The sequence below is a fragment of the Polistes canadensis genome, unplaced genomic scaffold (genome assembly GCF_001313835.1).
Source record: "Polistes canadensis isolate GaletaPanama2010 unplaced genomic scaffold, ASM131383v1 scaffold_120, whole genome shotgun sequence".
NCBI classification, from domain to species: Eukaryota; Metazoa; Arthropoda; class Insecta; order Hymenoptera; family Vespidae; genus Polistes; species Polistes canadensis.
Genome location: NW_014569667.1, coordinates 343,095 through 356,290, shown reverse-complemented (window position 1 = coordinate 356,290; position 13,196 = coordinate 343,095). Strand labels below are relative to the sequence as shown.

Here is a 13,196-nt window from a genome sequence, read left to right as displayed (position 1 = left end):
AATTGTTAGAAAAAAAAAAAGAAATAAAGAGAACAAAAATTTGTCGAATTTATATTTATGTATTGAGATGCATATATATATATATATATTTTTTTCTTTTTTTTTTACAATAGAATAAAATTAGATGATATATGAGTTTTGATAAAATAGGACACGAATCGTATTGTTAGAATCTAGCACGTTCGTGCACTTTATTGGTCCAGACTTATGGCAATTGTTTTTTCAGGTCATCTTATGCGTGCACGTTTTTCACCATCTCTATCTCTATTCTTTTTTTCTTTTTTTTTTTTTCTTTTTCTCTCTTTCTGTACGGTTATTATCAGCACGTACTAACGTTCTAATCTAATTTAGGATAGTAAGTAAGTAAGTATCTCGAGGACACACTCTTGCACATAATCATATATATATACATATCTATAGGTTAGTTAGTCATTTTTCTATTCTTCTTATTTCCTTCGAATTTTTTCCTTATTCTTTCACGTTTATACGAGATGAAATTTTATTTTTTCATTTTCACGCGAGCACATATTTTATTTTTTCATTTTAATGATAAATAAAATGAAGTATTAAAATTAATTTATAAAAATAATATATAAAAATATAATCGATAAAAATATTAAGTATAATAATAAATTTCATCTTGCAAATTCACTTATAACTTTTCTTTTCTTTTTATATAAATACCTTTTATAAGATAGAATGATGATTAAATAATTTCAGATAAATATTACAATAAGAAAGAGAAAGAGAGAAAGAGAGAGTAAAACTTGAATCTACAAAAATAAAATCTATATTAACATAAGTTGTACGAGTAGTATGTTAGAAGAATGTCTCTGCCGATGATTACGAAATCTATCTATACCTATACCTACTTTCTTACGTATGTCAAGACTAAAAGACTAGAAAAAGAGAGGTAGGAGAGTTTAGAACGGGAAAAGGAAAAAAGAGGACGCGTTGGTGTAACCCATGGAATCAACTGTTAGAGAGTTCGACGACATGAAACGAAGAGAAGGAACCATGATCCATGGATCACGTACTGCACGACCCGGTTCGATCAGATTTACAGATTGAAATATATACTTACATCGTTTACTGTGTTAGATTTTTTACAGTATGTACTTTTTCTTGCTTGTTTTTTTTATAGAAATACAATAATTTTCAAGGTTAACAATAATCAAAAGTCTCCGTAATAATTCTGCAATTTTAATTCGATCGTTACGACCATTATGATTATTTATAATAAATTATTTTAATCATTATTTCTTCTCAAAGTTAAATAATTTATTTTTTTCTTATTATTCATAAAAATAAATAATTATTTTTAATAACATATATATATATATACACATGCAAATTTAAGTCCCACCTTCTGTGTTTAGAGTAGGTATATATTATATGTTAATTAAATTTAATAAGATAAAAGGATAATGAGAAAATATTAATTAACTGCATGCTAATTATTTTTTTATTGGAGACCGTTATCTATTATATTTTAAGTAGCATACCTTTCCACTACGTCTCCTATGCAAAACACTAAAGTATAATACATATATATAGTATAACGAGAGAGAGAGAGAGAGAGAGATGCATCCTGTGTTTTCTCTATCGAATTATTCTCTTCGATGATGATTATTATTCTATTAATTGGCGATGCGTTAAAAAAAATTCGTTATTTAAATTAGTTACTCGTTAATATTCTATAAAATACATATTTATAATTTTAAACACAGAATTACCTCAATTTCCATTAAGACGATGCAACATCACTAGCGATTCTCTTTTTCTATGTGAAAACAGTGAAGATGTGAACTTATAAAAACAACTTAAAATTACAAATATTTGTGCGAAAGAGTTAACGTAAATATCTGATCTTTAACGAAGAGAGAAAAAGAGAGAGAGAGAGAGAGAAATCGATTTTGACAAGAAAATCAAACACAAATTTAATGGGAAACCGAATAAAAACGAGATTAGAAACGAATATTTTTAAAGTAGAACAATTTAATTGAATTTTCTTCTTTTGTCTCGAGACAAACTGTACTTCCTTGATCGTGCACGAATAATCCTCCGACCTTTGGAGTTCGTTGACTCCAAAGAAGAAGAATCGGACCATAATGGCGTTCACCATGAAACTAACAACAACCAATTATATAACAAGAGTACTAGTATAAATATTATAACGATAATTTTCGGATGAATATCGTTCTTAAACATGTATCGAAAAAATCAAGTGAACTATTATAAATAAAAAATAAAATGTGTGACTGTGTGACTGTGTGTGTGTGTGCAGTGTGTGTAGAGGACTAGCGGGAAATGGAAGAGCTTGTCGATAGAGAGGTGAACTTTCTACTTCGTTTAACGGCTCTTCGTGTGTACGTGATCCCCCAGATAATAAATACGCTTTCCATCTGCCAGCGTGAACGCGTTGTCTTTTCGAGGATAATGGACGGCATTAAAAGTACGATCGAGTTTCGATTCGCCATGAAAAAAAAAAAAAAAAGAAACAGCTTCCGTTCGCTCAATATCCTTTATTTTTGTTGTTGTTGTTATTTTCTGTTTCTTTATCGATGTCCTTGAAACATACCGAACGACATTTTCCTTTGATATCTTTTTTACTTCTAACTATTTTTCATCTCACACACAATTTCGAGATTCTTTATTATTATTATTATTATTATAATTAAAAGAAAATTCTCTTATAATTTTGTTGCCATAATAATTATATACAAATATTTTTAATATTCGTCGAGAGATTATAAACAATAATAAATAATGTCTGTTAAATAAATACTCGTTCTTTTTTATCCATACTTCAATGGCGTCTCTCTCTCTCTCTTTTTCTTTCTAATGCTTGTAACTCAGTTTGATATACCGGGTGTTCAATATGAACTCGCAAATAATGTACATTATTGACCGATCAAATATGGCGATTAACGATCGATCATATCGATCAAATATTTTTTTTCTTCCTTTTTCTCTTTTTATCTCAAATAAAAAATAGTCAAACGGTCGAACGATTTTATTAGACTCGTAAAGTGGCTCGTAAAGAAGCTCGTTTCTTCAGATAAAACCGACACCTAACGTTTTCTCTACGTGCTACAGGAAGGTACGATATTCATGCGTAGAACATGCTCGTTTCGCTAGATCCTAGATCGTTGCTCGTACCGAGTTACCTACCTTTGCAATGCTGACTACCATGACTACGACTACGATGACTACGATGACTACTACTACGACGATGCGTAAAACGTCTCTGCTACTATCGCAATAGTATGTAATATATATTCGTTGCGTAAGCATGATCGCTAATGCGATGCTATGCAATGAGTAACCTTGAGGAACGAGTCATAAAAACGACCAATGGTATGCTTCCTACGATACGATGACGACATAAATGCACCGAACATTCTATTTTATTGGACAATTTTTTTTACCTAACTATTATATATTTAAAATCGTTAGAGATCATTCTAATTGCAATTACAAATTATAATTAGATATATTTTTGATAGACAAATTTTTTCATCATTTTTCTAAGATTTTCATTTGATATAAATACGATATAAAGTTTATATATAATTTTGATCTATATATTACGTGACCCAGACCATGAACTTTGCATTGCATCGAACGAATGCACCGAAACTTCTGTCAGTTAAATAAAACTTTCTAAGTTTTCACGCTTTTAGCATAAAATATATATATTTTTAATATCAAAATAATCATTATTTTTTTCGCATAAACGATGAATGATTAAATCGATTGACCAATCTGCTTCTTTTTTTTTTTTATAACCGTTGATTATTAAAAGAATGTTCTTTTCAAAAAGTTAATTTGGAAACAGGTGTCCAAATCAAACAGACGAAACTTCTCTCCGACGAGATAAGGGGGAATTTCTGAAAAATTCTTTTCAATCTACGCTATCAGAATACAAAACGAATTTTATGTTAGTCCTACGTGTTGGTTTCACAAAACCGAATTTCCATTTGCATACTATGGTAATTTCGATCATCGTTTGGAAGAGACACAAAGGAAATTCCATCGTGCGAATATGGGGAGGTGTACTGATGGATCGGAAACGCGAGTAGAAGGGGGAGGAAAAAAGAAAAAGAGAGAGACAGAGAGAGAGAGAGAGAGAGAGAGAGTTGATATCGCTGACGCGAGAAAATATTTAAGTATGTTAAATAGTGACGAGATGACTAACACGTTAATAAGGTCAGCAAAGAAATCATTTTAATTATCGACACGAACGACCGCGAGCAACCTTCGAATATTTTTTATTCGGTTTGATGATCTCTATATATATATATATATATATTTCTTTTTTCTTTTCGCGCATCCATTTTATGTATAGTTTCGTTATTACTTACATAAGAGTATTTATGTAAAAGATCGTCTCTCTCTACTCTCGCTAATTTATCTTACTCTCAACACGTCAGCTCGATTTCTTTTTGCGTTATTTTTTTTTTCTTGACTAATTCAACAGAATTTATTATTTTTCCTCAAACTGTGTGTTTTCCTCTATTTGTATTTATCTGAAATAAAACAAGCAATACAGAAACAAAATAATACGATGGAAAAGTTTTCCATCTTATGATAAATTAATAATAATAATTAAATATATATATACAATGCTGTGCATCGATATTATTAATAATTCTTCTGACATATGATCGAAGTTGAACAATATTATCGATTGTGTATATATTATGTCGTAAATAAAAAATGTATTAATTGTTTTAAAATTCAATTATTTAAACTATGCTATTCAAAAAGTCTGGAATCGTGTTACTATTTTTATATGTGTGCTTTAATTATTAATACAAAATTATTCAGAAGATATAACCAGAAACTATATACGTATAATATGTAAAGTAATTATTTATTAGTAATATTAAATGTGCATTCGCGCGATATCCCATAAAAATGATTTCAGAAATAGGTTTCAATCATAAAATGCATGTGATCAATTTAGATGTTTATATTTCAGTTGGGTTTTATATTCTGTTCATTTGATTTTCTTATTATTATGCTTGTAAAACAGTTTTTCAATAATTCTTATCAATAACATATTATTGCACGTTTCGTGTCGCATTTTAAAACCCGCCAATCAAATAACGTGCTCTCTCTCTCTCTCTCTCGAAAAACCTTTTACTTTTCGTCGAGTTTAACAATTTTCCTGTATCCTACTCCTTTCAAAAGTAATCGCATGTCAAAAAACGGGAACTCGATTCTTGAAAAAATCAAATATCAAATAAGATCAGTATATAAACATATTAAAAACGGTAAAAAAGAAAAAGAAAAAAAAAAAAAAGAAGAAATTATTTCTGAAGAGTTTGTGCGACGAAGGATGCGCGAGATATGCAAGGAATATGACATGGCCAGTAACTATGTTCGGCAGCGATGCAAATCCGATGTGAAGGAGAAAAAAAGGGAACAAGACAAGAAAAAGAAGTATAAAGAAACTCTGAACATATCTATATATATATATATATATAGAGAAAGAGAGAGAGAGAGAGAGAGAGAGAAATAAAGAGTCGGTGAATGAGGAAAACGTTGTACGTAAAGATAGAGAGAGAGAGAGAGAAAGAGCTATTGAATAAAATAAAAGTTATAAGTAAGAGAAAGAAAAAGAAAGAGAGAGAGAGAGAAGAGAACAATAGTAAATTTATAAGAGAAAGAAAGAGATAGAAATATATAGGAGCGAAAGGAGTGTCCATAAGTGCGAGCGTAAGTGTAGTACGCGAACGAAGGAGTAAGAGAGAGAGAGAGAGAGAGAGAGAAAGATAGAAGGAGAAAGAACGCAAAGGAAAAGGGTGGGGGAAGCATTCGAAACGGCTCGTTCGCGGAGGTAAGCGCAGTATGCCGCGCAACGCGCAGGCTCGCGTACGCGTATCCTCTCTTTTGTTTCATTCCTTTGGATTTAGTGAAAAATCCTCGTGTGATATACGCAGGTACAAACACGAAGAGTTTTAAAAATATAGGGAAAGGGAAAAGGAAAAAGGGCGAGTAAGAAGTTCGTAACTTGTTCGGATATAATTCGGCTTTTTCCGCTTATAAACGAGAAATCCTCCTCGACCGATGTAATACTTGCCAAAGGATCGACTCTAGTGGATTATTCGACTGAAAAATGTTTCAATAAAACTCGAATATCACAATAGTAGGTCTGGTGATATATTATATAGTGTATACGTGAGTGTACGTTTATGTGTATGTGTGCGCGCGTGCCTGTGTGCGCGGGTGAATGCAAAGAAGAGCAAGGTAAAAAGAAAGAAAGAAAGAAAACAAAAATAGGGTGTATTTTTTAAATGGGAGGAAGGTAAGGGAATAATAGGACGGCGGGAAATTTGAATTTGGTTTGGAAAAAAAATTGATCTGATCCCATAGACGACGGTGTGAAATAAATAATTAATCGATTACAAAAAAAATTTATATCGAACGAGTTTTAGAAAATCTTCAAACAAACGAGACGATGGTTTTGTATAGAATAACGAAGAGAAATGTTAGTGGAATGAAAGGAAACAAGAACGTTGGGAGACCGTCGTGCGACCGCGTTCCCTTGCGATCGATGAGGAATACTAACACCAATATCAACACCACCAACACCAACAGCACCATCACCAACATCAACGCGTTTAGTAGCGTTGAACCTCGGTGAAGTGCGAATACCTGACAACGTATATACGTACGTTTCTTGTACCTTTGCCACATTGTATAGACATTCACAAGAATAAAAAGAAAATAATTAAAAGAAGAAAAAAAGCACAGACACAAAAAGCGAGAGAAAAGAAGGCAAAAAAAAAGAAAGATGTCAGCGATCAATAGAGGGAGTAATGATCGAGATCGATCTTGTCCAATCGAGAGGCGACTTGGACGATGAGGAAAAATCGACGAACATTCGTTAACATTATTCTCGTAATTATTACTATTAATCCTACTTCCATAATAACTATTATTAATATTATTAAAAGAAGAAAAACGACGAATAGGAGGAAGATAACAAGAGGAAGAACGAGGTGGGAGCTCGAGGGAAGTTTGCGAGCGCCATCTTGACAAAATAGAGAAGAGAGGTGAGGCGCGATGGCGGTACTCGATCGTTGATCGACGAGAGCCGCGGGCGATTCGATCTTCCTTCTCGTTGATCGAACGTCCCCCGTCCTCTCTCTCTCTCTTTCTTTTTTTTTGTTTTTATTTTTTTTGGTTATTTTTCAATCATCACATACCCTCCCCCCACCCACCCACNCCACCCACCCACCCACCTCCCGGAAGAGAAGAAGAGAGTAAATGTGTTTGTATCTTAAACAACAATAATCCTATACTTGAACGCGACAATAAAGAAGAAGACAACCGCGTACAAACATATTTTAACCGGATACGTCGATCTCCCTTTATATATATTTTTTTTGTTTGTGTTCTCTTTCCTACCTTCATTTTATATATATTTTTTATTTTATTCTTTCGAGAGAGAGAGAGAGAGAGCCTCGAGGAGTGGGCACTTTTATTTTTAGCAGTTCGCCGGTTCTCTCTCAAGCATCGTCGCAAAAACCGGTTCCTCTCGGGCACCACTGCTATCCGAGAAAGCACGAGGAACTGCAAGAGAGAGAGAAAGAGAGAGAGAAAGAAAGAGAGATACGAGTCCAGTATACTTCAAGAGTCTAAAGAGAAAGAAAAAGAGAGAGAGAGAGAGAGAGAACGTGGAATTTGCTCGTGTCCCAATACACATAGTCGCCAACATCGTTTTCACGTTGCTCCCTGCGAATATATATATATAAATATATATGCACATGCTTGTGCGACTATCAGTCTTTCTCTCTTTGTAATTTCTATTATCACTTATCAATCGTTTCTCTCTCTCTCTGTGTTGCATACACACATGCGCGCATATATTTCTAATCTCCTACCTTATATCGATCGCTTATAAACATGACGGATTTATAATCTACCATGTTATGTCTATGTAGACGTACAATTAATATTTTGATTATTTAAAATAAGAAATAAATAAAAGAGAGAGAGAAAGAGAGAGAGAAAGAGAGAAAGAAAGAGAGAGATCGGATAAAAGAAAAAAGGATGATATGAAGAATGGCAACCGATTCGAGCAACAACGAAAACAACAATCGTCATCAAGGGGTCAGAGCTGTCGCCACGACGACAACCGATCCAAGACGTAGCGAAAAACGTGCCGTGGCTGCTCGAGGTGCTGCTGGAGCACTTGCTCTCAGTGTATTGGCTGTCGTACTCCAATCAGCTGCCACTGCCACCCCCCATTGGGGATATTTCAACAACCCGGACGGTACGTAATTTTCAAATTTCAATTTATAAACGAAATATAATATAAAGAAAATTGGCAAAACAAACTTTGGGTGTTAAATTTCTTGGAAATTCACAAATCCCACCATGTGAATTCTTCGTCGGCAGTCGTGAATTTGGCATTGCTGATGTATACGTGCGTATTTGGAAAATGGCGTGTGGGATAGAATGAACGATGCCGTTGCATTCGTTCACCGTTAGCGGTTCCAAGTTATACGGTGGCGTTCACTGCAATTTCCCACATCGCGGAACGAACAATTTCGTCTCAACTCAACCCACGCGAAAAATTGTACTTATGCGACCTGCCTCCTCTGAGGTCAAGGTTAACTTCTTTCTCTTTTTCTCTCTTTCTCTCTCTATCTATTTCCTTGTCTATCGTGCCAGTCCGTACAATATCATTTCGTTCATTATGAAAGAGAACACGCAAGAATCGCGATTTCGATAGCTATGTTGACATTGATTAGTCGATAGTTATTCCAATTTATAATCATCCAATATCCTGTCCACACACAACGTTGATTTTAATTTAAATTAGAAATTGAATGCTTGATAAAAAGAAAATGAAAATAGATTTTGTTTTGTCAATAAAATTGTAACTTTAATTCTACTTTTCCTATCAGTTATATATCAAACTATTATTTACACGAATGTGCCCTACCTGCCAGCGTTATTTTTTTTGAATACCCTGGACGTAGAAGAAAGAACATTGAGTTAATGTTCGAATGGTGAATTTTTTAAAGAGCATTTCTCGACCTCAATAGGGTTAATGACCGCAGCACGGCCAAGGACACTGTTCGATAAAACATTTGAGGTATTCTCCGAGCTTTATTATCGATCTCATGCTTGCAGAAACATATAATACATATATGTCTATACGAGTTGTGCATAAAATGGGCAAGCACGCGTGTTTATTAAAATTGTAGTTCATTCATATATCGCAATAGAGAGAAGATTAGAATCAAAACCACAAGTGTCCCCCTATATTCTTGCTTCCCCTTCATGAAAGCTTTGACCTAATTTTGAACACGGCTTCCCGTATATGTCCAGTCAATTAATTCCACTGACTTGTTTTTACAGCTGTTGCGCATATGTACGTACGTGTACTTATATACATGAATGCACATAAGTATCTATGACGTGTAGCCACGTGTTTATGAGCTGATTATTACAACATTTTGTTCATCATTTATTAACCTTTCTTTTATTAATTTTCAAAACAAGATAAAAAGTATAGTGTGCTAAAATATAAAATAAATATAATTAGATATAGATCATTGTTTTTTTCAATGGTCTTTTTCTTTTTTATGTTTAGAATTTTCAATTGCAGCAGGAATCTATAGTTACACGTTTCTAACGTAAGCTCTTGGTCGTTCTTTACTTTCACTCGAGCGTATGCTCTCAGTGAACCTTGATTTTACATATATGTATACATAAGAGATACATGCATACGTTCTCATAGATATACACTATATATACTATTATACAAATTTTCAAAATGAAGTAATCTTTTTCGGTAATGAGTAATCGATTTTTAAACATATATCTATAAATTTGTATAAATGAATAATAAAACAATAAAAATACTTGGCAGAATATTCGAATGTGTTTACAAATGTAAACATTATTCATATATAGAAACTCGTTTAGCGTAATATTTATTATAATACTTTATATGTTTCTATATTTTCCGTTTGGTTATTATGCAACCCATAGATGTTTACCATACGTATATACACATGCATATTTACGTATACATTGAAAGAAAATTGCCTAATCACGTAATTCCAACTTGTTTGCTCTAACTCTACCTGAGCATACAAACTTCTCGTACGTATACACATTTACACGCATCTTCGTGTAAGCGTTCTTTTATAAAAAAAAAAAAACAAAATAGAAAGAGATAGAAGTGATTAATATAATTGATCTTATTAATACTTACAATTCTACGAGTATAATTTTCCCGTGTAATTTTTTTTTCTTTTTAATCCTTGTACGAGCAGAGAAGAGAAAAACAAAGAAAAAGGAAGAGAGAGAGAGAAATGAAAAGGTAAATAAAGGTAAAAAAAGAACACGTATGTACATATGTATGTGTCTGCACGTGTACACTTATATGTATTCAAGGAAATAAGAATAAAGTATTATTCTTATCATTTGTGGTATCATACATTGAACATTTTTAGCGACACGCAGATTGTAATTAACATTTCTACTTTCTCACTCATTCATTCTTTAATTATCTACGTGTGAAACATAACTGTATACATATATATATATATATATTACATATGAATATAAGCTGTATCTACAATATATTCACAACCTTCTCGAACTTTCAAAGATATCAAACGCTAGGGATATTAAAAATTCAATGGAATAAAACTTCTTGAAGGATTCAAAGTATCTTTCTTGAATGTCGTTTGAAACTCTTCGAAAAGTATACATGTATACAATACTTACGCATCGATCGATCGAGAGAGAGAGAGAGAGAGAGAGAGAGATGCATGCTGCTAACGGACTGCTGGAAGTTCTTTTAAACAAAAAGTAAAAAAAAGAAGTATACTACAGGAACGTGTCTCCTCTCCATATAAAGTATCTACTCTGAGAGATTCAAAGTATAGGTACACTATTACTAATACTTTTACGTGATACTTTACATTGTTACGCTTTGTATAACTTTGTTATTTCTTCGTAATACTTTCGCGATTTAATCAAATTTCCATTGACCATATTTTTAAAAGAAAATTAATATTCATTTTTATTTTTATTCTCTTTTTTTTTTTTTTTTAATGGCAACATTATAATCAAATTACTTGAAAATCTTTCATAACGATTACGCTTAATCTCGAGTAATCAAAATGATATTATTTCATTTCAATTGCACAATAAAATTATATTAAGAACAAATATATAATATTTATCTTTATTTTTTGTTGTAACACACACATGAAGAAAATAAAAATTAATTGACAGAAAGGTTCTTGACTTTGTAACACCATATCTTGTTCCGTTACAAGTAGCAGTCCTTCTCTTCACGCTCGTAAACGAGACTTTCGAGTAGAAAGAGATAGAGATTAACCAACAGAGAAAGAGAGAGAGAGAGAGAGACGGATAGAGAGATTGTAAGTTTTAGCGAGTATATAAAGTATAGTTCAACCAAGCCACGTTGCATTCACTAACCAAGAGAGGAAGAGAGAGAGAGAGAGAGAGAGAAAGATAGAAATTTTCTGGCCCTGCGTAACGGTACTTCTACTCCTCTTTCCCCATACCATAAACACACACACATGCATATACATAAACGTATATACACGGGAGTTTTTCGATAATATCAAAAGGTATGCGAATCGTTATCTTTGTATTCAACTTTCAGAATATGTCAGAGATCAAAGTTCATTCTTGCAGACCAAACTTCTATATAAAAGATACTCTTTCCAATTTGTAATTTGTACGAGATATGAAATTTATCCTAATTTCTGAATACCTGTCAACGATTACCTATTATCATCAAATAAACGATATTAAAATATATACACAATTAATTTTGTCTATATTAAAAAGAAGTTTAAATTTTTGTAATCATGACTGATACTATGTTCACCACTCAATAGACAAAATAAGAATGAAACTTAAAAACAACTTTTATCTATTGCGACATACAATAATAATAGCGGAAGTGAGTTTCGTGTTACCAGTTATACGTCAAACATGTATATACATGGTAAATACATTCGCATACTCGCTGTACACGCATGTGTACACGCAAGCAGGTATACACATACAATATATCTATTCGAGATTATGGTCTTAACAGCAGGTGACTAGGAAAGTAATATATAAGATTACATACGTTTGGTATATATATATATATATATATGTGTGTGTGTGTGTGTACATATGTACTTACATATATATTTAGCTAAACGCAGTTCATAGTGATTCCCTTCGCATGCATGCCTTCCGTACCAATTACAGATTGTTGTTGTTTCCTTCTGTAATAACCCTTGGGATTTAATAGAAATGACGAGAGGTTAGCGGAACTACGTTAGACGACGTCCCACGAGCATCATGGGCTAAATAAGGGTTGGATTTCGTGAGAAAATTCATCTATCAACGATATATTAAATAAAATCCAATCAGATATAATTTAATCATTCATTGGTCAATGTCTTTTATGAAGTTTTTGTCATTTGTAAAATATTTTTCTTAAAAAAAAAAAATAAAGAAAACACGAATACATATTAATAGAAGAGAAAAAGAGAGACATGATGATTTGAAAATTAAGAAGAAAAAAAAAATTGACACAGAAAAAATGAGGAGTAAGAATAATTCCAAGTGAAAATGAATGGGGTAATTTCAAGGTAATTTCAAGGAGAAAAGATACTTATTACTTTGAAATGTAGATCTCGATTGATATTAAATTCTGATGAAGTAATCGGTACGTATTATATAATTTGTACTCTTAACGATCATTATGATATCATTTAAATAATATGTTAAGGAAAGAGGAAACTTAGATTGCTTTTGTGTGTGGGCTCGCACAGTTTAATACATTTTTTTTTATTAAGAAATTATTCATAAAGTTTTTTCATTCCAATTGTAAATGAAAATTGTACGAAAGAGATGAAATATTTGTTGGATATTGAAATGATTTTCAAACGAGATATTTGTTATCTCACGAATCACAGACTTGGCTGGTATTTCTTGAAAACAAAAAAAAAAAAAAAAAAAAAAAAAAAAAGACAAGATAATGTGTACGCATATAGGATTCGTGAAAAACAAAATTTACGACGTTCTTTATCACGCTTTCCCTTGTGGTCTTTAAAACTTTTACGAGCCTTAACTCAAATTACCACGAGCCCGTGTCTTTCTAAGTGAATGTTCATTTGCACTAT

The 13,196-nt window shown here is 32.3% G+C and overlaps 1 protein-coding gene across 1 annotated transcript in view; it reads left to right on the top strand.

Moving 5' to 3' along the window:
* The first annotated feature begins 7,247 nt into the window (after nt 1-7,247).
* LOC106787941 overlaps nt 7,248-13,196 on the top strand; it is a 21,284-nt gene continuing 15,335 nt past the window's right edge. Inside the window, exon 1 of the mRNA XM_014750730.1 lies at nt 7,248-8,290. Within this exon, the coding sequence (XP_014606216.1) occupies nt 8,080-8,290 (211 nt within the window). The 5' untranslated portion in view covers nt 7,248-8,079. The remainder of the gene's footprint in view (nt 8,291-13,196) is intronic.